Source organism: Mixophyes fleayi, chromosome 6, assembly GCF_038048845.1.
Source record: "Mixophyes fleayi isolate aMixFle1 chromosome 6, aMixFle1.hap1, whole genome shotgun sequence".
Taxonomy (NCBI): Eukaryota; Metazoa; Chordata; class Amphibia; order Anura; family Limnodynastidae; genus Mixophyes; species Mixophyes fleayi.
Genome location: NC_134407.1, coordinates 181,684,808 through 181,710,134, shown reverse-complemented (window position 1 = coordinate 181,710,134; position 25,327 = coordinate 181,684,808). Strand labels below are relative to the sequence as shown.

The window sequence follows — 25,327 nt, the reverse complement described above, 5'->3', positions numbered from 1 at the left end:
ACTATATAATAAGTATTGTATCATTATCCAAGTGTGTTATCCGGGCTAGTAGGCAGTATGCACATATGTGATAAGGTGAAAAGGAGAGCCATGATCCAGAAAAATATCATTGGGAACTAGAACGCAGGCTCTGTTAAGATCCTAACCAAACACCTATCCACTTCTGAGATATATGTCTCTCATCCATTATAATTAATGTCTTTTATCCAACTTGCTGAATGTCCTTTCTTAGCTGTAGATATATTGATATTAACAACAACTTAATGTATGGTACATTTATAATCCAGCAGACACGTATCTCATGTTATTAGTGGCTGAGGGGTTAATCTTAGTACAAAGTTTAGCATCTGGAAAAGTGGGAATGGAGGGTAAATATCACTGTAATATGCTTTAATAAAAATAAAAGAACACTTTACAATTCATTTTTTCCCTACTGGTCTTGGAAACTGTTAAAAAAATATTTTTTTTTTTGGGGGGGGGGGACGGGGACGGGGACGGGACATAGTTTTCTTTAAATCAGTTGTGGACAATCAAATGATACAATAGGATTCATCGAATTTACCCAGTGATGTTTAGAATACTCAGAAACATAATGCTGTATTGCACTTGATGTTAGTAAAGAGTAACATATAGCAGAGACAAGTGTGATCGATTATATCGGTCCTCTTCGTCATAAGCAGGAAAATACATATTCCACATGCTTTAGACAGGGGGCAAAAAAGAAAAAGATACTGATCGAAGGCAAAAGCTAAAAATTGCATTTAGTTTGTTTTTTTATTTAGTGACATCAACCAATCTGTTAATTAGGAGACTGCAAGCCACTCGCATTCTAGCTTCTGTATTTCCCTTGAATAATGAATGCTATTAAGTGAAGATCATCCTTACAAACATCTTTTCTAAAAGGGCAACATAGGACCGATATATATTAAGGGTCAATAGAAGGTTCACATGTAAGTCCTAAAGGAGAAGCTATCAATAAATAATCATTTTATAAACATTAGAATTTAAATAGAATAAAATATGTGAATATCAAATAGAACGAACGTTTTATTCTTTTCTTTAATATAAAACATAGCATTTCTAGATGTTAATCTCAAAGGACCAAAAAGCTGTTTTAGTACCGGCAGCCCCCCTCCTTCCTCCAGCATTTCACACAACCAAAATATTAACAGCCGTTGGCCTCCTAAATACTGAGCGTCTTTGTTTGAAGGAAAGAGAAACTGGCAGCGCAGAAGCAGTGTAATAATGGAAAATAAAGCCATGTGAAATAGGAAGGCTGGAGTCAGCAATGTAAACACAGGCCGGGACCTGTTCGGAGTTGCTAGGCGACCAGGGAAGAGCCCCTGTTTCCTGCAATACACTGGAGACTGATAGAGCAGCACTTTACCAACAGCAGAGCGTGAATACTGCAGAAAACAAACTGTACAGTGTAATTAACAGGCCTGCATTATTTACGGTCTGTCCAGCTGTACTCGGCGGGAATGCAACCTGTCTGATTTTCAGGGTTTGCCATATCCTAGCTGCATTACAGAATACTCTTTGTTAGGGTTACCATATTTGGTATATACCAGAGATGGCCACATCATAGTGCCCTATTCTGTCCGCTCAACTCCCCTAACTGTATCCAGTGTTCTACATTAGCCTCTTGCTCAGTTAATGCTAGAGGCACTGACAAGATGACACATGAAGTACACACCATTCTATAAGAACAAACACGACCCAGGTCCAGCGCTGGTGTCTTACACCTATTGTCAGTCTGCTTTACTATTACCGGCGGAAACCAAGCATAGGTGAAGAATGAGGTATTTCCAGTCATATCCTAACGCAGTGTTGGCTAACCTGTGACTCTCCAGGTGTTGTGAAACTACAACCCCCAGCATGCTTTGCCAATATATAGCATCTTATTGCTGGAAGGGTATGCTGGGACTTGTAGTTTCACAACAGCTGGAGTGCCACAGGTTAGCCAAGTCTGTCCTAACGTATAACTACCAGTTTGATTCAAGCGCTGAATATCTTGCAACATAGGTGAAGAATGAAGCTTCTCTCACCCGGTCACCACTAAACTTCCACTGGGACCAGTTTCTGTTTGCAAAGCGACCAGATTTTTCATATGAATACCAGAGATACATTAGTGCGCAGCACGGCACACATTTTTTAAGTTAAATGATGAACTAGGATCACAGTTTACACAGGTTAAATAGCAATCTTGCAAATTAGAGTTCTTTTGGTCAGCTCGGTCATTAGCTCAGTTAATGCAAGAATAATGAGTCTGTGAGGCCCAAAACACATTTTGTGAAGCCGACGAAGTTTGTGGTCAATACATTTTTCCCATCTAAATAAATAAATGCTCATAATTATTACCTTGACGTCTTGCTCGAGGGTGCTGACGAGTTCGCTATCCACCTGCCCCGTCTGGGCCACTCTCAGTCCTCGGCGCTCAGCTTTCTTTAGCCTGTACTGCAGGATTCGGCAGGTTTTGTGCACTTGCTCTAGCTGCTGCCTGAGTTCATGTAGCTGATAGACATCCTCCTCCATGTACACATCTCTCATCTCCAGCATCTCCGACCTCAGTTCCTCCATCTCATCCTGAAAAGAAATAGGGAATAAGGAGTGAATAGATTCTGATAGGTCAATTACACAAAGGTCGTAAAAGGTTTCATTCCGCAGCGCTGTACAAAGAACTCGCTCACATCAGTCCCTGCCTCCATTGGAGCTTACAGTCTAAATTCCCTAACACACACACAGATCAAGACAGACTAGGGTCAATTTGATAGAAGCCAATTAACCCACTAGTATGATTTTGGAGTGTGGACAGAAACCCACATAAACATGGGGAGAACATATAAACTCCACACAGATCATGCCATGGTCAGGAATCGAACACCCAGTGCTGTGAGGCAGAAATGCTAACCACTAAGCCACCATGCTGCCCCACATGTTTTTATGCATAAATAAAGGGTACAATTTGCCAGTTTTCTTGAAACAATGTGAAGGTGAAATGCAACCGTCCTATAACAACCCTGACTTTTCAGCCAATCAGAACAAATCATTATATGACTATACAGATTAGTCCATAGCTACTCCATTTTCTATCTTGCTGCAGGGAAATATTTTGAGGATGTGGTAAGTTTATTACTACTGTGAAATAGTAAAGTTCTATATTGTTCATTCTTTGATAATAAGAGAGACGCCATCAACTGTTCACCCCACACACACTGCCATGCCTTGTCCCACCCTCCTACCCCCAACCAAGTCAGGTTAAAACCCCATGAAATAAACTCAGGATGATTTAAGTGAATGATAAAATAGTTATCACAGGCAAGTGCTCCCACTCCCGCTCTGTTACCAGAGCCGAACACCTATCAGCATTGCCTGACAGCTCATGTTCCTGTTCAACACCAAAATCTGACTGCTTGCCATGGGTCGGAGGAGGGCAGGAAAAGCGCTATCAGACAATGCTGAAAGAAGCTGGGAGTTGGCCCTGCTAGCAGATAACTGAATTGGAGCTGATCACAGAAGCTGCTGTACAAGTACATGCAGTGAGCTCTGACTTGTGAGGCAATGAGGGAAAAGAGGCAGGAACTATGATATTATGGCATGTAAGGCACTAAGCTACTCATTTAAACAATCTACATCATACACTACACCAGTGTTGGCTAACCTGTGACACTCCAGGTGTTGTGAAACTACAAGTCCCAGCATACCCTTCCAGCAATAAGCTGCTATATATTGGCAAAGCATGCTGGGACTTGTAGTTTCACAACACCTGGAGTGTCACAGGTTAGCCAACACTGCACTACACGCACATGGGTTAGGGTCCTGTGTAATTGGGTATACCTTGATAAGGTAAGCTAGCCAGCCAGCCTGGTTTTTCTCTTTTTTTAATCTTTTTACTGCTGAAGGAAGAGGTATTATTCCCTAGTATGGCCGTAAAACACCAAAATTACCTTAAATAAATCATTAGGAACCTTAATCAGGGTGTGTATGTAAGGCAGCTTTGATGAACACATCACATGTTCCGTCGATTGTTTCATGTAAATCATCTGCAGGGAGACCAGCCTTACGAATACTGATTACTGTGACATTAAACATGCATTTGTTAAAGGAAAACAGAATTTCAAATAAAGGCAGATACATGGACACGCTGCACGTATACTCAGTCAGTCACTATTCACTAGGACTCCAGTCTGTATAAACCGTCTAATGAAGATGGTCAGGGAACAGCTCATGTAACATCGAGTAGTTGCTGATCAGTCCCAAAATATACAGAAAATAACGGACCCTACTATAAAGCAAAAAGGAATATTAGAAGTTGCCAGTGTTTGGTAACCCTACTTTTTTGAAGTAGAAAAGCATTATTTGGCGACTAGTTTGACTTTGGAACAAAGTAAGTTGCTGGTATGACGTGATCCTAAAATTCAGGTGTGTTTTACCGTTTGTTGACTTGCTAGTAAACTAGTTATTGAAAAAAAGCAAAACACTTCCTAACACATTACTTCTATGTAATGGTAATTATACATCATATATACACAGATGTAAATGGCATTAGCATGTCAGTGGGCCAGCCTTATTCTCTGAACACCTGAACCCTCCAGCACAATGACCAAATACAAAGAGATTAACGTGTGGGGTCAGGAGGGGGCTTTCATGCATGGTGGAGCAGGGCAAGGGGAAGTGACAGACAGAGGGGCCCAGGCAGCTGTCCCCCAACGGGCAAACGACTTCTCACCTACTGGACGGGAAAGCTCTGTTTACCGTGAACCTGGCACCACAGCCACCAAGATGAACACACCATAAATAATTCAACGCAGCATGTACAATCTGCTTCTCATTTCTTCTCCCTGCCCTGATATCTGCATTACCGAGTGCAATGATCTTTTCCTGCTGACGTTTAAATAAAAGGTAGCAGGTTACACTAGGATAAGCCCTTTAAATGCCATTTCTTTCCTTAAATCTGGCAACAAAAAGTAGTTTCCCCCTAGATTAAAATGCCCTAAAAAAAAATAATAATAATAAAAAGTGTTGCTAACAAAGTCTGTAATCACATATTCTATTGTTGCTTGTTCTGGGGAGGTCCATTATAGATTTATCTTTTAACCCTGTCACCGCCCTGAAAGTGTTAATCTGACTAAGCACTTGCGGTCTTGCAAGATCAGCAAATCTGGAAGGTGAATAGGATGTTAATTCAATGCAGAAATTCAGCGTGAACAGGTTTCAACGTGAATATAAAACAACATCTAGTTGCAGCTGAGCAATTAACGCGACTATAAATCATAGTCAAAAAGATTTAGAACTATGTAATCTCACAGTGGTCCGACCCCCACTCAGTATATAATGTGCTGGATCTTGTGCCAAACAGCTTTAATGTTCTCAAAGAGACCCAAACAAACTACTCTTTTATTCTTGTGGATGGAACATGTGCGTGTTCAAAGCCGTTAGTGATGACATATATTCTGAGCAGACACCGTGTGCACCAGACCCTTAGAAATATTCATGAAAGTGGCAGAAAATTAAAAATACATTGACGTTAAACGCAGTTAAACTTTAAATCTGTATTTTGTGTCAGGATAAATGGCATTAATATTAAAAACTGGGATGCGGGATAAAATGTGATGTTATGTACCATTACGTACAGTAAAATGTGGGGGACTTTAAGTGCTATATTTACTAAACTGCGGGTTTGAAAAAGTGGAGATATTGCCTATAGCAACCAATCAGATTCTAGCTGTCATTTATTTAGTACATTCTAAATGACAGCTAGAATCCGATTGGTTGCTATAGGGAACATCTACACTTTTTAAAACCCGCAGATTAGTAAATCTAGCCCTAAAGAGTTTTAAAAAAAATATATAACATAATAAAAATTAAAATGACTGACATTTTCTAAAAAATAAAACCCTTACCGACTTTATTTTTTTTAGATTACTCCTTAATGCAGTGATGGGCAAGAGTTGGCCCTCCAACCCTTCACCTGTGGCTCCCCACTCCTTTGTTTAAAATGCCTGCTGATAGACGACTCTTTCATCATCATCATCATCATCATTTATTTATATAGCGCCAACATATTCCGTAGCGCTTTACAATTGGGGACAAACGTATTAAACTAATAAACAAACTGGGTAAAACAGACAAAGAGGTGAGAAGGCCCTGCTCGCAAGCTTACAATCTATGGGACAATGGGAGATTGACACATGAGGTTAAGTATACATTTTGCATCTTGGCCCAGCCAGACTGCAAAGGTAGGGTGACTCATAAGCTAAATGATCCTGTCACACAACAATGTTGGTCCGGGGGTAGTTGTCTTGTGTGAAATTGTGTAACAGGCTAAAGGTAGTGAGGTTAAGATGGTGGTTGAGGAATATTATAAGCTTGTCTGAATAGGTAGGTTTTCAGAGAACGCTTGAAAGTTTGTAGAACAGAGGAGAGTCTTATTGTGCGAGGGAGAGAGTTCCATAGAGTGGGTGCAGCCCGAAAAAAGTCCTGTAACCGGGAATGGGAGGATGTAATGAGGGTGGATGAGAGACGCAGATCTTTTGCAGAACGGAGTTGCCGAGTTGGGAGATATTTTGAGACAAGAGAGGAGATGTATGTTGGTGCAGCTTTGTTGATGGCCTTGTAGGTTAGTAAAAGTATTTTATATTGGATTCGGTAGAAGACAGGCAGCCAGTGTAGAGACATACAGAGTGATTCAACAGAGGAATAGCTATTTGCAAGGAAAATCAGTCTTGCCGAAGCATGCAAAATAGATTTTAGGGGTTTGAGTCTGTTTTTGGGAAGACCAGTAAGGAGGGAATTGCAATAGTCAATGCGGGAGATGATTAGTGCATGAATTAAGGTTTTAGCAGTGTCTTGTGTGAGATATGTGCGGATTCTGGAAATGTTCTTTAGATGTATGTAACATGATTTAGATATAGAGTCAATGTGGGGAACAAAGGATAGGCGTGAATCAAGGATTACACCTAGGCAGCGAGCTTGTGGGGTGGGATTTATGGTCATGTTATCAACAGAGATAGAAATGTCAGGTATGCTCTTGTTGGCGGGTGGGAATATTATTAACTCTGTTTTAGAAAGATTAAGTTTGAGTTGACGAGAGGACATCCAAGATGAAATGGCAGAAAGACAGTCAGTTACACGGGACAACACAGATGTCGAGATATCAGGAGAGGATAGATAGATTTGGGTATCATCCGCATAGAGATGATACTGAAAGCCAAAGGAACTTATTAGATTTCCAAGAGAAGCGGTATAGATAGAGAACAGCAGAGGACCTAGCACCGAGCCTTGTGGTACTCCAACTGATAGGGGAAGCGGAGCAGATGTGGCTCCAGAGAAATTAACAGTGAAAGAGCGATTAGAGAGGTAAGATGAGAACCAGGATAGAACTGTGTCTTGAAGACCTAGGGATTGCAGCGTTTGTATGAGAAGAGAGTGGTCAACGGTGTCAAATGCAGCCGAGAGATCAAGGAGAATTAGGAGAGAGTAATGGCGTTCAGTCTTAGCAGTGATCAGATCATTAACAACCTTGGTCAGCGCAGTCTCTGTGGAGTGTTGAGAACGAAAGCCAGACTGAAGAGGATCCAACAGGTTGTTTGCGGAAAGAAAGCGTGTGAGGCGAGTGTAGGCAAGTCTCTCTAGAAGCTTGGAGGGGCAAGGGAGCTGAGAGATGGGACGGTAATTTGAGAGAGAGTTTGGGTCGGAGTTTTGTTTTTTTAGAATAGGAGTAATCACTGCATGCTTGTATAGTGATGGAAAGATGCCAGTAGAGAGTGAGAGATTACAGATTTGAGTTAGAGGTGAAATGAGCACAGAAGACAGGGATCTACCAATTTGCGAGGGAATAGGATCAAGAGGACAGGAGGTAGAGTAGGAAGATAAGAAGAGCGTAGAAATTTCCTCTTCATTTGTGGGGTCAAATGAAGAAAGGGTGTCAGAGGGTAGTGGGAAGGAAATGAGCTGATGGCTTGTTGAGGAGGAGGATACCATTTCTAGTCTGATCTTGTCAATCTTGTCCTTGAAGTAGGAAGCAAGATCCTGAGCACTGATAGTAGATGGAGGGTTCGGGGTGGGAGGATTGAGAAGATGATTAAATGTATTGAAAAGGCGTTTGGGGTTAGAAGCCTGAGCATAGATAAGAGATTGAAAGTATGTTTGTTTTGCAGTGTCCAGAGCATTTCGATAGGAGTGGTAGACAGAAGTATATGTGAAGAAGTCATTAGAGCTTCGAGATTTACGCCAGTGACGTTCTGCTTTACGGGACAGTTTTTGAAGATTTCGTGTTGCTTTGGTGTGCCACGGTTGACATCGAAGTCGACGTGTAGTATGAAGTGTCGCTGGAGCCACTTGATCAAGGGCCGTTGCTAAGGTTAGGTGAAAATGAGGTACTGCCATCTCAGGGGATGAGAATGTAGAGATAGGGGAGAGAAGGTGTTGGAGAGAGGTGGAAAATTGTTGAAGATTAATAGAATTAAGATTTCTACGAGTATGAGGAGGCTTGGTAGAGTTAGACAGTAGAGAGGTTAGAGCAGTGGGGGTGAGAGTGTAGCTGATAAGGTGATGATCCGAGAGGGGGAAGGGTGTATTAATAAAATTAGAAACTGAGCATAGTCTAGAGAAAACAAGATCAAGGCAGTGGCCATCCTTATGAGTAGATGATTCAATCCACTGGGAGAGGTCAAGTGAGGATGTTAGAGAGAGTAGTTTGGAAGCAGCTTTGGAAGGTGGGTTATCAATGGGGATGTTGAAGTCACCCATGATGATGGTGGGGATGTCTGAAGATAAGAAGTGAGGGAGCCATGCAGAGAAATCCTCAATAAATTGTTGGTGTGCTCCAGGGGGACGATAGATCACCGCAACACGTAGGGAGAATGGATTAAAAATGCGAATAGCATGTACTTCAAAAGATGTGAACGTGAGTGATGGGACATTTGGTAGAACTGTGTATGTGCACTGTGGGGAGAGAAGTAGTCCAACCCCACCTCCTTGTCTGCCTTCAGGTCTGGAGGTGTGGGTGAGATGGAGGCCACCATGTGAAAGTGCTGCAGGTGAGGCAGTGTCTGATTGCATGAGCCATGTTTCTGTTATTGCCAGAAGGTTGAGGTTTTTTGAGAGGAAGAGATCATGAACGGAGGTAAGTTTGTTACAAACAGATCGTGCATTCCAAAGGGCACATTTAAAGGACTTGGGAAGAGAGGGTAGACAGGTGATGTGTTTGAGGTTTGCTATAGAACGGTAGTGTTCTGATGTATGTGTGTGTGAGGAGTGTGGGGGACCTGGATTAGGTGATATATCACCAGCTAATAGAAGCAGAGTGAGCGAAAGATAGGCAAGGGGATTGTAAGATGTGTGGCCTTTTATTTTCTGGCGACAGGTGGAGGCTGTACTTGTTAGAGATAATAAATAGGACAACAGTTCATGGGTGTTAAATAGAGGTGAGTGGAGTAATGCAGGTGCAATATGAACAAATTTGTGTGTTGGTGGAGGGGTGAAAGATGACACAGTCCTAAAGATCATGCCATGAAATGAGACTAAGAAAAGCAATTTGTGAAACATTGTGATAAAAGGGGTAAAAGCAAAAAGCAAGGGTATTTTAAGAATTACCTCTTAGCAGTATTCCATATAAATAGACAAGTAGTGCAGAAATAGGCTGTGGCAGATGTTGCTTATTGCTGGGAGTAAAAGCAAGTCAAATTTAGTCCAATGTTTGTCCAACTGTGTTGTCTAACTTTGATTAAATGCAATGTTTTAACTTATTATTTAGATTAAAGGTAATTGACACCCCTTCTGAAGGTTAGAGGGCCACCCTATGTGGCCCCTGAAGTGTATCAGGTTGCCTACCACTGCCTTAATGTAAGAAAGTTCAAACACCCAACAAGACCACCCAGAAAAGACACAGAAACTTATACGAAGTAATGTTATAAAGTGGTTGCTTTGTGCCATATATAAAATGGCAATGTATAACTCACCCATCACAATGTATTAAAGTATTTTTCACCACATGACAGATTGAATTGAACTGCACTACCTTAATGTGTGACTGTATAAAACTTACCAGTACTGTAAAACACTACACATATTGTATATAGAAATTAGTAAAAGTGTGGCGAGATTTAGCACTAATAGAGAGGACCGTTCATCCTGTTGTAGTGTGATTGGGGTAGAACTGGGAACACTTAAGGACAAATCTGTCAACGAAACAAAATCATGCAGCCAAATGCACAAGTGATTTTTTTTTTATTGATTGTTTTGGGTAGTTTTTAAAAAAAAACACCACATTATTATACGGGGTGGAAAACTCCAGGTATCCAGTTGTCTAGAATTAGGTCCCTGCATTAAAAATCATGCTTTTACTAGGGTTCTTTTTATGCTAATAAAAGCACAGAGACCGGTTTGGGATTAGAATCTACTGGTTCCAAATATCAACACCCACTTGCGCGCTGTGGCGGCTGCATTTCTTGGGCGCTGCCATTTACTTATGTTCACTGCCGGCGAGCGCGTTTGTGTCCATGAAGTATCCTTCATTGACCCCCTTGCCTCAGGCCACAAGTGCAAGCAGTTTTTACCATCACAATAATAGTGCTGGACATGCAGTGTCTCTGGTGCTTTCCAAATGCCAGTGGTTGACCACTGTTCAAATTCTGGTGACTTCAACACTGACGGATGTGTCAGTCTTAGACATGGGAGGACAAGAGGTTTCATTGGGGACACCTGTCCAGCACAGATGGTTAGGTCTGACTCTTGCCTAGAAGCGCTGCAGAGCGGGAGCAGACCTGCAGAACAAGAGGAAGGTGGATCTGCTGACAGCACTGGAACGCATGCCAAATTACAGCCTCAAGGTAAAGCGTGTATGTGAAAGTGTTCAGGGGTGAGGACCGAGTGTATGTGGGGAGGAAAGAACGACGGTTAGAAGGGTTAAGTGCTGTAGGGTTGATTTGATACAGAATCAAAATAAAACGTTAACAAATGTAGTGATCAAATTGCAGCTTTTGTATTCATTTTAATATAAATACAAAATGAACATACACCTGGAGTGGACAACTAGATAATGTGCCCTGAGGATGGAAACAGGGGCTTGCTTAAATGTGGAAATTCCTGGCCTCATTGACATAGAGCTGTCAGTTTCTGGGTTAGTATGTTGGGTACTGGTGATACTTGCTGGGTATTGCTTTTGCATGCTGGCCGCTATTGGCATATACTCCCCCAATTCTGCTACATTGTTTATACAAAGTCAGTGGGTCTCAAATTTTATTCATTTTTTATTGTGACTAGTATGTCTTTCTTGTTTGTATCATATATACCAAGTCCTGTGCTGTTATTGTGGTAGGCAGTGCACAGCAATACAGCTACTGATAACATGATGAAACTGTCCAGTGACCACTTTATTTCAGCCGACCAACCCGCTAGGAGAGATTAAAGATCAAGTAAAGAAATGAAGGTTCTACAGATAGGCGTGGAGCTAGGGAGCCGACTGTGGTCAGTTGTCTTCTGGAGTACTCCATAAGAGGCACCAAATGGCTGACTGCTGGGTAATGATTTTAAACAAAAAAAATAATTTTCAGTTGTGTGTCATTTTCTATAAAAAAAAAAAATTGTAAATGCTAAATTACTTGAACACAAAAAGAGAAAAAAGTATTTAGACAGTACCTTAAATAAAGCCAATCTGCTACAATTAACCAACGACAGATATATAAGTGAATGTTAGAAGAATGTGTCTGGGGGACATGATAACGTCTGTCTGTACCAGAGGTGTCAGGATATCGGACACTTTTTTGATTTAGATGCCTGGTCAGGTTGTCAATATGGCGGTGTGATGTGGCGTGTGTAACATGTGACCATGAAGTGCTTATAATGTACAGACATTATATATGTGGGTTCTGCTGGATACAGTGATATTTAAAGTTGTCTATGGGAAATGAGCGGTATTATTGTGGGCAGCACGGTGGCTCAGTGGGTAGCACTTCTGCCTCACAGCACTGGGATCATGAGTTCAATTCCTGACCATGGCCTTATCTGTGTGGAGTTTGTATGTTCTCCCCGTGCTTGCGTGGGTTTCCTCCGGGTGCTCCGGTTTCCTCCCACACTCCAAAAAACATACTGGTAGGTTAATTGGCTGCTATTAAATTGACCTTAGTCTGTGTGTGTTTGTATATTAGGGGATTTAGACTGTAAGCCCCAATGGGGCAGGGACTGATGTGAGTGAGTTCTCTGTACAGCGCTGCGGAATTATTGGCGCTATATAAATAGCTGATGATTATATATATATATATATATATATATATACATATACATATACACACACACGTGGCGATGTAATGTACAAAATAATTTCTTGAAGAAAAAAAAAAAGAAAAGAATGCAGCACAAAAGATTTACACAATTTTAGTGAAGTCTTTGTTTGCTGGTAACACCCTGCACACAGCTGCCAACAATTGCTGTAATCCAGTGCCTTTGAAATGAGCTGAAATTGCCAGTAAATAAGAACTGGCAAAGCAAACGGTTTCATCTGTCAACTATATTTAAAAACCTCACTGCTGAAGCTAAATCACAGTTCTTATTAGTTTAAGTCTCAGCACATATGAATAATTATAAATACAAATTGAAATACATGAAACATTAGGTGTGTTTTACAGATTCTGTTCTAGGATCCACTAGGGATTGTAAAGCTTTCAAAATAAGTGAGATATTTCTGGCGTGCATGGGGACTGAATGACTGACAGAAATTAGGCAATTCTCAAACCACACTTAACAGGAGGAAAACTACATCACACTACACATAGTACATATAAACAACATTATCTTCCAACATATTCATATGCTGATGAAATTAAACTTTTAACCCACTCTATAGAACTTATCTCTTAAGCTTGGTTGGGTACTATATAATGACTGTTTAAATGACGACACTACTTACCCCGACACGATGAAACCAAAAGACCTGACCGCCGGCTGAGTGGAAAGACCGACAGCTTGAAAGGAAGACTTTACTAAATTGCGGCAGCTGAAGATCCCGGCAGCGTCCGATAGCGTCAGATTATAGGGACACTCTGCCATCTCATCTCTTAAGGTAGTAATTTAAAGAGGCGCCGTCTGTACAGGGTTGGTTAATAAGCCATGTACATTGTACAGGCGGCGCCTCTAAATTACTGCCTTAAGAGGTGGGATGACAGAGTGTCCCTTCAACCTGACGCCCTCGGACGCTGCCGGGATCATCCGCTGCCGCAATTTAGTAAAAAGTCTTCCTTTCAAGCTGTCAGTCTTTCCACTCAGTCGGCAATGAGGTCTTCGGTTTCATCGTGCCGGGGTAAGTAGTGTCGTCATTTAAACAGTCGTAAGAGCGTGTACCACCGCTTAAGCTAGAGATCATGGATTTGATGCTTCAGTATTACTCTCTATAATTCTTCTGTCCACATGTTTTACGGGAACGGCAGACTATATGTTACAAAACACAAAAGTTATCGTGTGGGTCCCTCTAAAAATAAGGAAAAAAACAAATATATACTTATGAGAGAAGTCAGGGTCCCTGGCCATATGTAACAAGCATGTTGGGAATCTGTATATTACAAAGCACACATGTTGCCAGACGTGTAAGGTTCTATTGCCCATATTACAAAGAGCAATGATTTGCTTTGACCCATAGTAACCAGATATCTGCATTTACAGAACACCTGTCAACTACAAATGTTGTATTGAACCAACAGTGAGGACATTAGCGGCTTAATACAGCACATAAAATGGCTGCCTACAATGTGTGTGACAGGACCACTGTAACCGTTGTGTGGTTACACCAAGGAGAACTATTTGCACTGTATTATGAAAATAACCATATAGAACATGTTACTTGATTGTGAAGGAAGAGTTGTTCTCTTCTATTTATAGGTTGACAACAGATAGGATTATTTATATGAAGGAGACTAAACGTTTTGAACAGTCACTTTATTGGAGTACTCTTATGCCTAGCGTATATGACATAGGCAGACTTGAAATATTAAGGCTTCATAGGGAATGTGGAGGAGAGGTGATCATTACAAAGCAGAGTACGACTTTCATTTAGTATAAACAAAACGGCACATTCTCAGCCATCCCAACAACTAGCAGATTCCCAATAGTCCCAACATAAACAGATATTATCCTGCAGACTTTCACAACAAACCTGTACAACATTGCTGGTGTTTATCATACAAAAGATATCATCATAGCAAAAAACGTGTCACAACTTGATGGAGGAAGCTTTAATGACAAATGTTTAGTCGTTGGCCAGACATTCAAAGAGGTAGAGGGGCAGTCATCCAAAACAGACATGATGCTGCAGGAGGAAGAGATTTCCGAATAATTGCAACAAGGAATTAGTCACGTTTATGTAAATTACTACTAGCAAATGTAAAGCACACGTCACAGGGTAAGATTTATTATCATGTTATACCAGGATCTAACCTAACTTGTGCCAGTTATCATCAATGCTCACAATAGATTGTTGGGCTCTTGGCTAACAAACCCACTGCTTAAATCCTCTAAAACTAAAATATAAAAGTTGGCTTCTGTAAAAAAAAAAAAAAAAAAAAAAAAAAAGGTACTAATAACAATCACAAATAAATATAGTAAAAAGTTACAAGTGTAAATATTTTATATAGAGCTGTAGCAATGGAGGACATCTTATTTCCACAACAAGCTTCCTGTCTAAAAATATTGACGTGCACTGCAGTCAGTCTCCCTTACGGTCTTGCCCACTGGCATCGAAATGCATGCTTTCATTGTATTATTAGACACTGGAAAAGATGTGTAAATAGGCATGAGAATAGAGCCCATTGGTTACAATAACCCCATACCCACTACCATTTGCACTTGCAGTCAGGAGTGTGTGTGTTATGGTTTGTCCAACACAAATATAATGGGGTCAATGGAGGCCCACAACTGCTACAGATTGTTTACCACCGCTTGTCAAACGCATTTGACATGTGGTGTCACTGCCAAGTTAAGTTACTCACTGGCATGAAGATCCCTTAACAGCAGGTAACACATGACAACATATTGAACTCAGTGGCATAGCAAATGTAAATATTTCAAAATTAGGTTCTGCCAAGACTTGTACATACACCTATATCTGTAAACGTTATTAGCAGATCCTCTATCTATATAATAAGAGTTTGTATTTTAAACTTAGTGGTGTTTCCTATTTGTGGCTTCAATTTCACATCAAAGAATTGAAGCCACAAATAGGAAACACCACTCGAGGAATTCAATGCAAAGTCCCATTGGAGCAGCACGTGATGTGCACCTGAATGCACATGTGGGTATTAATATTATGAGGTGTAAGCAAAAATCAGTGATGTTTTAGTACCCCATCATTCCAGAGTCTCATCACGTGATGCTCCGACAGGACATCAATAGTGGTTGAGTTCCCCCCATAGGGGGGAATTCAATTCCTCCCGAATTTCCGCGGTGTTAAAACTATTACAGTTCAGGGAGCTGCGAGCAAAAAGTCGGCGTTGAAACTACCGTAATAACGCTAATAAAGCGCATTATTACCGTAATAACGGTAATAGTGTGCAGGCCGTGTTACTTTCACCCATAACGCGCCCAATTGAATTCCCCCCATTGTGTCTTAAACAGTAAAGTCAATCTAAAAGTGATGACGTACCAATGTGTAACAGATCTTTATGTTTGGATATTCTGTTCCTATACAAATAGAAATTCAGAGGGATAATCATGAAAGAGGAAAAATTATGTAAAGAAAACAGACAGGAAGAAAGTAAACATTAATATTAGAGACTACTGGACAACCAGAGAGCATGAATGAGGATGGGCACACTGATGGCTGCACAGAAGATGTGTATAGCATAGAAGAATAATTCCATTATTACAAGGAAACCACCTTATGAAGCAAAATGCAGCTTGTGTAAACCCTGACAGTATTACAAAGCAGTGTGTGAGGTTAAAGGCGAAAGGACTTGAGCTAGCATGAAATGTAATGAATTACACAACTACAGGCAATGAATCCCGAAGGGCTTAATGTATATATTGATCTGGTTGCTATGGTGAACGATTTGAAGTCAAGATTTTAATTCCATAGCGGGAATGTAAAATAATCAAGAGCCTGATGACATTTACAACTCCATCTTGTTTCAGATGATAAAACAGAGACTAGTGTTACAAAATAACCTTACTGTGGATCTTGTGCAGTACCTACCCCCGAAAATCAAAATAAAACTGAAATGTAATGTAACATATTTATACTTAGTTGAAGGAAGGAAGATTGTCCCTATAGTTACTATAAAAGTCATATCGGGACAGTGCATACAATAGGTGCGCACTGTCCCGGTGATGACTGTTTTCTAATGAAGACTTTGGGTCTGAACCTAGGGTTTCCCATGTGCAGATGCCATTTGCACTAAACAGCGCAGGGGAGAGCAGCAACGTTGCCAGAGGGGTATCCGAATATTCCCCTCCAGCGATGTTCTCCCCATAGCATTGAATGGCTATCTTCACACAGTCTTAAGGTTACATAATAGTGTCAGTTGCTCAAATCAACCAAACTAAATAGGAATAATCAGCAGTAGTCCAGGTTTCTTCTAAACTAAAGCTCACAGATACCACGTTGTATTGGCAAATATGTATGTTTCACCCTCATTTAATAAATGGAAGCCCCTTATTTGAAAGTGGACAGGTCAACTAAGCTTCTGTGACATCACTGGTCTTGCCCATGAATACATTACACAGTGCATTACTGAATAACAAGAACTGGAGTGCATTCACAGGGCAAGGTTATCAGTGGAGTACCGCAAGGATCTGTACTTGGACCAGCGCTTCTTAATATCTTCATTGGTGACATTACAAGTGGTATTGAAGGGAAAATATGCCATTTTTGCAATAGACAAACCAGGACGGGTAAAACAAATGATCGATGATCTAAGCAGACTACAGGAATGATCAAGAGAGTGGCAACTACAGTTTAATGCAAAATCATGCACTTGAGACTAAGGCAAGTCAGATGCTTGGTTGCATAGGGAGAGGAATAAGTAGCAGAAAGAAAGAAGTAATAATGTCACTGTATAGGTCATTGGCCTCATCTAGAATACTGTGTTCAGTTCTGGAGGCCATATCTCCAGAAAGATAGAGACTGTACAAAGTAGGGCAACTAAAGATGGTGCATGGCCTACAGCACAAAACTTAACCGGAAAGTCTAAAAGATCTTAATATGTATAGTTTGGAGCAGAGAAGAGAAAGGGGTGGGGGGGGGGGCATGATAAAACCCTTGATATATTTGAAAGTTTCTAACAAGGTACAGGAGGGAAACATTCTTCAAAGGAAGAGAAGTATTAGAACACGAGGACATGCACTGAGAATGGAGGGATGTGTGGCAAAACTACTTCACAAAAAGGGTATTGGATAAGTGGAATATCCTCCCATCAGAGGTGGTAGAGGCTAATACAGCAGAACAAATTAAACATTCTTGGGATAGACATAAGGATATCCTTACAAAGGATAAAGGATCAAATATAGTTTGAGGTTACCATAGGTTAAAAATTGGGCAGACTAGATGGGCCAAGTAGTTCTCATCTGTCTTTCAAATTCTATGTAAGACTGCATAATTATCACACACAGGTTAGATAGAGAGGGCACCTCCCTCCTAACATGTCAACCTGCAAATAGGTGAATAGGATCATGGTGGATATAGTTAATGCAGTGTAAACATTTAACTTTTTAATGTTTAATTTAATCAATTTCAATAATACACAGGCTTAGAGATGTAATACATTAGTGGCTTGACTTGTATTATTGAAATGGTTATGCACATGACTAGCATGTATAGAATTCTCAGGGAGCATTAGCTAGTGTTACCTCACAATGGTTACATCATAATGCAAGAGAGGAGCATTCGTACTAGAGCTCACGAGGACAAAAGGAGAGAGAAACAACAAAGTTATTTATTGAATGGTTGCTAATAACTAGCCCTCTATAATACACTATGGAATGGCTTTCAGTCAATTGTGTATTTTATTCTGCAATATATAGATTTTTCTGTGTATTCCATCAGAAACACAAGTGACCAACCTCTAGCGGCACCTTTCTCTTGAAGCTAGATTTGTTTACTGGAACTAAGTTGTCTCCAAGTCTTGTGCCCAAGTCAGATGTGTTTAGACTGGAAACAACACTGCTGATACTGCTGGCTGGGTACCATGGAGAGAGACAGAAGACCAAGCAGGAACAAACTGTTGGATTATAGGCAATGGAACACACCAATAAGCCAATGATACCAGTCAGTGCACCGTTGTATGTAGATGGAGGGGAACTGGCTAGTGCAGGAGACTCATGCACCATTTCAGACCCATGCATTTAGCTGGTCACCATGCCACAGCTGGGCACAGTTACAACATCAACCTCTATACATATATATATATATATATAAATAAAATCACACTCCATTGGTTATATAAAAATTCTTTATCCAGTTATCAACCAGGTTGACAGATAATATATTTCAAAGCTTTTTGGGGGTAGGGATAGAAAGTTGAGTAGGACTTGCAAAGAAAAATGACAAGCATTTCAAATTTTCCAGCTATTTCATAATACTGAGCCATTTATTCCCCTGCAAGCAGAAATAAAGCAGCAGCAGCAGACAGTGATACACAGACACACATTGATACAAAACAACACACTGATGTACACACACAAACATACATTTCCCAGAGCTGTTACAGAAATACTCCTATAACTCAGGAAATGCCCACACACTGCCTGGACCAGCAGAGTTCAGAGAAAGTGGCGGAGTCTTGGAGCATTCACTGACAGCGAGGGTCACATGACGTGTAGCAGTAGCTAATAACAGTAAAGTGAATAATCAGCACATGACATTTTCACAGACATTTGTTACACAAAAGTCAATTATATATTACTAGTATAGGATAATTAAGAATAGCTGCCAAACATATATATTATAAGTCTATAATCCTCATTGGATGCTCTAAATTTATAGGGTATTGCAAACACAGAGATATTATGTAGCCCCAGACCACCAGTAATGTATAGTTTGGGGGATGGAGGGGAGCTTGTTTCTAAATACAATTTTACATTAGGCTTCTAAAAAGAAAAATGTGATTTGAAGGAAACGGTAATAAGTCTCATTATCTGGATGGTTTCCTGGGGCTATATGACGTCTATGTAACAGAATTGTCAGTAGACTCATTACATTTTATATTTAGCTGGAATAAGGCTATCAGTGACAGTCAAACCAGAGCCCTCCTACCTAATGTATTCACTCTAAACACAGACAAAAACATGCACAAGCATGCAGAAACAAACAGTGTAAGCAAAACCGCTGGATGCATCTCCTTGCAAATAGCTAGAAGCACATGCAGACACTAACAGCCTGTAGTGTAATCTGTTATATTTAACAAGTTATTTTAAAATGACCCACTGTCCAAAATGAGGTTGTTCCCTTGACTAAGCAAGATGCAGCACCCTCTCATCTGGTATTGAAATGCACGAATAGATACTCATACATTAAGTGCTGAGTTACAGTAGTTTCCGGGTGACTTAACCTAATGATTCACAAGACAGAGAGTAACTGTATGAGAATTTTGGGTCGCACACTGTCCCAAGCACCAGAGATCATCTGGCAGTAATTATGGCACAGTGCACCAAGGGGGAGAACATCCTGTGTGTCTTTGTGTATGTAGAAAGCTTGTAAACTGAGCCAATCAGAGCGGACATGGCAAAGGAACGGCTCGTTTTGAAAATAAGCAGTTTGGATTTAAAAGAACAAACTGGGGATGACAGACAGACAGAGATAGATATCTTGTAGTAGAAGAAATGTACATCAACAAAATAAAAAAATTACACTTTTATTACCCAACTAGTTTCATAAACATTACAATCTTCCAGAACACAAAGCCTCCCTGTTCATACAGAGTTAACAGATGTGAATGGAAACTGTGTTATAATTACACAGAGCAGTGTGACTTGATGCACATGTTATTATATATGATATTATATATGGACAGAGATGAGATCAGGCAGGCAGAAGGGATACACAGGGGAAACAAAGCTTGCTACCAGGGAAGCACAGAAACAATTGGGAATAGAGAAGTTGCTGAAAGGAAGACAATAGGTCTGAGTCAAACCACAGCTTATTAAGCAAGGCATAATGAAATGGACTTATAATAAGCCATACAGTAAATATATACATATGACCACCCAGGAGAGTAATGCAAGCCAAAGAGCTCCAAAGAGCAAGGGGGGAGCACTTTACATGTAACACGTATAATAACATCTAAGCTTGCCAATACTCTTTCTAAATTGTATTTTTAGGATGACGAGCAGCTGAACTTATATAGCATAAACCATTGCAAACAAAATGTAAGAAAGTGGGTATAAAGACCAATGTAAATATATTCAATGTTAGATATTAGTGGAGAGAAGTTATATAGAGAAGATACGTTAATGCTACAAGACGTATGCAAGATTTACTAAGCTGCGGTTTGAAAAAGTTGGGATGTTGCCTATAGCAACCAATCAGATTCTAGCTGTCCTTTTGTGGAAGGTACTAAATAAATGAAAGCTAGAATCTGATTGGTTGCTATAGACAACATCCCCACTTTTTTAAACCCGCAGCTTAGTAAATCTAGCCCTTGGTCTCAAACTGCAGGGAACAACAAGTCCCATAATGCCTTGTCAACCAAAGGTTGGGACTTACCGTTTCACAGCAGCTGGAGAGACACAGGCTGCCTAAGATTGCTTTTGTTATAATAATAATTATTATTATGAATGATATTAACATTTATTTATATCCCGCCAACATATTCCATAGAGCTTTACAATTTGGAATGACACAGTAATAAAAAAAAATATAGCCTGGGTATTACAGACAGGCAGAGAGGTTTTGACAAAAGCCAGCTACGCTATGCTGTCATAACCAGCTATACTAAGAACAGTCCTGACTTGCCAGCCAGTTCATCTATTTTTTGGGATTGTGTCACCCATTTAGTACCAATAAAACAGCTTTTTTTTTTTTTTTTGAAAACTCCAAAAATGGTATAAACGTTCACACTTGTCTGTCTCCAATGAATCTGTCCTCAGAAAACACTATCAGGGGACACCTGGTGCAAAACCTCTACCGACAGCTGATATAACAAGCTGGAGGAATCTAAACAACTTCCTGCATTCATGCCCTTGTCACCATACACCACCATATTTCATTAATTTACAACAGTACTGCTATCTTTTCATGCCCAAACAAACCCTTTTAACATTACTGAATCATGGTTATTATAATGTTGTTTCTGTTCCATAATCTTAGCCTTCCACTTATCCATTTCCCCAAGACAATTTCAGTTACAATGTAAATTTTCACGTTTATTTTGTTACGGCTATTACTACCATCATCATTTATTTATATAGCGCCACTAATTCTGCAGCACTGTGCAGAGAACTCACATCAGTCCCTGTCCCAATGGAGCTTAAGTCTAAATTCCCTAACATACTCACATAGACAGACTAGGGTCCATTTGATATCAGCCAATTAACTTACTAGTAGGTCTTTCGATTGTGGGAGGAAACCCACAGATACTATCCACATGATGTCAAGGTCTTTAAAAGTCCTCATCATCTACCAGCATAAAAAGAACTGATTTTGCTGTGAAAGCTCACATTCTAAATGTTTTACTCAACATACAAATATGGGAAAAAAAAATGTAAAGCCAAATCTGTGGGATCAGTACTTCTTTCACTTAATTATCACACACCATAGGTCATACTGTAGGTACTCTATGATGGATGGTCTAAATTAACTCATGTAGCCTAGCAGCACCCTACCAAACCTATGTGGGAACTGTAGTATAAACCAGGTGTTAGCGCCACTTGGGCTTATGGCCACGCCCTCCCCGAGGATCCAGCCCCGCCCATGCGGTCCCTCACCTTCAGATAGTCATTCTCGGAGCGCAGCTCTTCCATCTCCCGCATGAGCCCCTCGGTGCCCCCATCCAGCATGTCCTCGGTCAGGTCAGAGAAGGCCAGCGAGGTGCTGAGCTGGATGCGGCTGGAGGCCCCAGACACCCCACCCTCCTCGCTGCTCCCCCGGCTGCTGCTGCTGTTCTCCTCCGAGGCACAGGACCCCTCCGAGCTGCTGTCCATTCCCCTCCGTGGACCCGGGGGCCCCTGGACCTTGGCCTTTCCACCCGTACGCGGCGCAGGGACCGGCTGCTTCTTGCTGCCGGGAGACGGGAGCGATCTGCGGGGTCCCGGGGGGATGACAGACAGGGAGACCGGAGAGGATCTCCGACCCTTGGATAGAGACCACCCGGTTAAGTCCTTGGGCCGGGCCGGGGACGGAGCCCGGTTGAGCTTCTTCTTTACGGGTACCGGGGGAGGAGCACCCCCGCCGGGCCCTGCCGGCTCCATCACCGGGATCTCCCAGTGGACGCGGGGCTCCGTGCGCTGCTCCCGGTGGTCGCGCTGTGTTGCTGGATGCACAATGCAGAGCTCCGGCCGCTGCCCCCGGTGCTGTCAGTGTCTATGCACGGAGCGAGGAGTCATATAACGGACGCTGATGTGTCTTCTGTGAGCATCGGATTCATTTACTGCTGGGAGGAGGGGGAGGCGCCGGAGAGCAGAGGACCGGCCCAGACCAGGGAGGGGGCACATCCTGCAGCAGCCTCCAGCATCGTGTGTGTGACTGTGATGGCTGCATGATCAATAGCCAATGTCAGGGACATACATGAGGACAGGAGTGTTGGCAGTGTGTGTGGAGCTGAGTGGGTGCTCTGCTGAAAGAACTATGGATAACAATGTGTGACTCTAAATGCAGAAGTGTGTAAAGACCACTGGAGACATGTGGCATGATGCCTAGGAGTCTTTTACAACAGCGCTGGGGTCCACATTGAATGCATGTGACGTTTTTAATGCTGTTTTCTGACAAATGTCTCTTAAAATGACATCCAGGCGCACACAGGGCGATCACTGGATACTAGTTGTGTGCATGTGCTATGCATGGTACAGTGTAATATACAGAGCAAGAATTGGCGGGACTTATTTATGTAACAAGCCTTCCACTGGTTTAAGAATAGCCATATAATAGAGAAGCCCAATGATAGGAAATATTTATACAGGCACAATGTATACATTCACCATTCTAAAACTACATTCAGTTAGTCTACCCTTATTATGTCACTAAGCATCAATACAAATAACTGGGGTTTAAAAGAAAAACAAAGCATGTCAACAGATTTTTAAACGCCTAAGGCTGAGTACACCATACTGTGTTTTCAGCAGACGATAAACAACTGATTGGCCCGATATCACAGCAGAGTGTACCCTTATACGGTGAACGATTATCGTTTCAAAGCACAAAATCGTTGATCGAGATTTTCATACTTAACTGAAAATATCCTTCAGCGATGGAACAATGTTGTTACAGTTCTGCAGTGTGTATGCACTCTGCAGAATTGGAACAGCAATTTAGCTATTAAGTGAAGTTTTGACATCACCTGTCAGTGGTGGTGTCCAGGGGTTCAGCACCGATAGCGGGTTCCACACTGGTTAAATTAATCAGCATTGATTGTTGATAACATGACCATAAATCCCATCCCTCAAGCTCACTGCCTAGGTGTAATCCTTGACTCACAACTATCGTTTTTTCCCCACATCGACTCTATATCTAATTCATGTTACATACATCTAAAGAACATTTCCAGAATACGTACAAATCTCACACAAGACAATGCAAAAATCTTAATTCATGCACTTATCATCTCCCGCATAGACTATTGCAATTCCCTCCTTATTGGTCTTCTCAAAATCGGATTTGAACCCCTACAATCTATTTTGCACTCAAACCGTTCTTCCTCTGCTGAGCCACTCTGTCAGTCTCTACATTGGTTTCCTCTTTTTCAACGAATGCAATATAAAATTCTTCCACTAACCTACAAGGCTGTCAACAAAATTGCACCAACATACATCTCTTCACTTGTCTCAAAATATCTCCTAACTCGACACCTCCGTTCTGCACAAGATCTGCGTCTCTCTTCCACTTTCATCACATCCTCCCATTCCCGGTTACAGGACTTTTTTTGGGCTGCACCCACTTTGTGGAATTCCCTCCCTCGCACAGTAAGACTTTCCTCTAGTCTTCAAACCTTCAAGCGTTCACTGAAAACCCACCTCTTCAGACAAACTTATGATATTCCTCAACCAGCATCTTAATCTCCCTAGGTTACCCTATTACCATCCTCTGCACAGCTAACACAAGAAAACAACCCTCTGACCAACATTGCTGTGTGACTGATCACACAGCCCACTCAATACTTTTTACCTTTGCATTCTAGCTGGTCTAGTGTGCAATGTGATGTAGCACATGCCCTTGTGTTTCAAACTCCCATTGTCCCATAGATTGTAAGCTTGCGAGCAGGGCCCTCTTACCTCTCTGTCTGTATGTATTACCCAGTATTGTTTTATTAATGTTTGTTCCCAATTGTAAAGTGCTACGGAATTTGCTGGCGCTATATAAATGATGATGATATTGACGGGATTCAGGTTCTGCTGTTTTCATGGGAACCCAGCAAACTCTTTTTTTGTTCCAGAGCTTGTTTCCATTTGCACGTACCTGCGAGAGAACAACAGTTCTAGGGGAAGGGACAATACAATCTTCAGGCTTACATGTGGTGATGTTCATACAACATGTGGTTTTGAAGCAAAAGACGTATCTTGGTGTTTTGAGTGCAGGTTTGCAGTAAACGTTTATGTTCTTCAGTTATAGACTGTTGTGTGTTTCATTTAGAGTGAAACTTCATTGTAAATATCAAATCACATTGCAGCACCTGCAGATATATAATGTGTTGGGTGGAAATAATAAGTTGGCTGTAAGTTAGTCAGCATGGCAATCCTGCATAAAACTAAAATAGTGGATGGACAAGCCAGAGAGGAAGTGAAAGGTGCCAACTTAATGGTGTCCGCTTCAGGCAGGATGGGTTACAGAGTTGGGCACGTGCAAATGAGGTACTTTTTTATGTCTGCTCCAAAGATGCCATTAAGATGGAATTTCATTGGCACACTTCTATTTGTGCACACTCATACATACCCCATGACTTGACTAATGTATACAAGATATTCCTTCCCAAAGTTGCTTAATATCAAAATAAAGCTCAGTCCAGTATTAGATGTCAATAGTCCAGGTCACAATACCATCACCTACAAGTCTCTCCATAGGCCACTACATAACAGTGCACTGGTTTCCACAAACTCTCATAGGGAGATCTGCAGGAATTTATATTGTGAGCGATGTGAATACATGTAATCTACTGATAATGTCCTGTGTGTGATCATTGGAAATACTTCTCTGAAC

At 41.2% G+C, this 25,327-nt stretch overlaps 1 protein-coding gene across 2 annotated transcripts in view; it reads right to left on the bottom strand.

Moving 5' to 3' along the window:
- Nucleotides 1-22,594, bottom strand: part of MTCL2 (microtubule crosslinking factor 2) — a 79,688-nt gene extending 57,094 nt beyond the window's left edge. For both annotated transcript variants that reach the window (XM_075177470.1, XM_075177471.1), the window contains exons 1-2: nt 21,907-22,594; nt 2,362-2,586 (exon numbers count right to left, since the gene is read on the bottom strand). In XM_075177470.1, the coding sequence (XP_075033571.1) occupies nt 2,362-2,586; nt 21,907-22,389 (708 nt within the window). In that variant the 5' untranslated portion in view covers nt 22,390-22,594. The remainder of the gene's footprint in view (nt 1-2,361; nt 2,587-21,906) is intronic.
- Between the last annotated feature and the right edge of the window lie 2,733 nt (nt 22,595-25,327).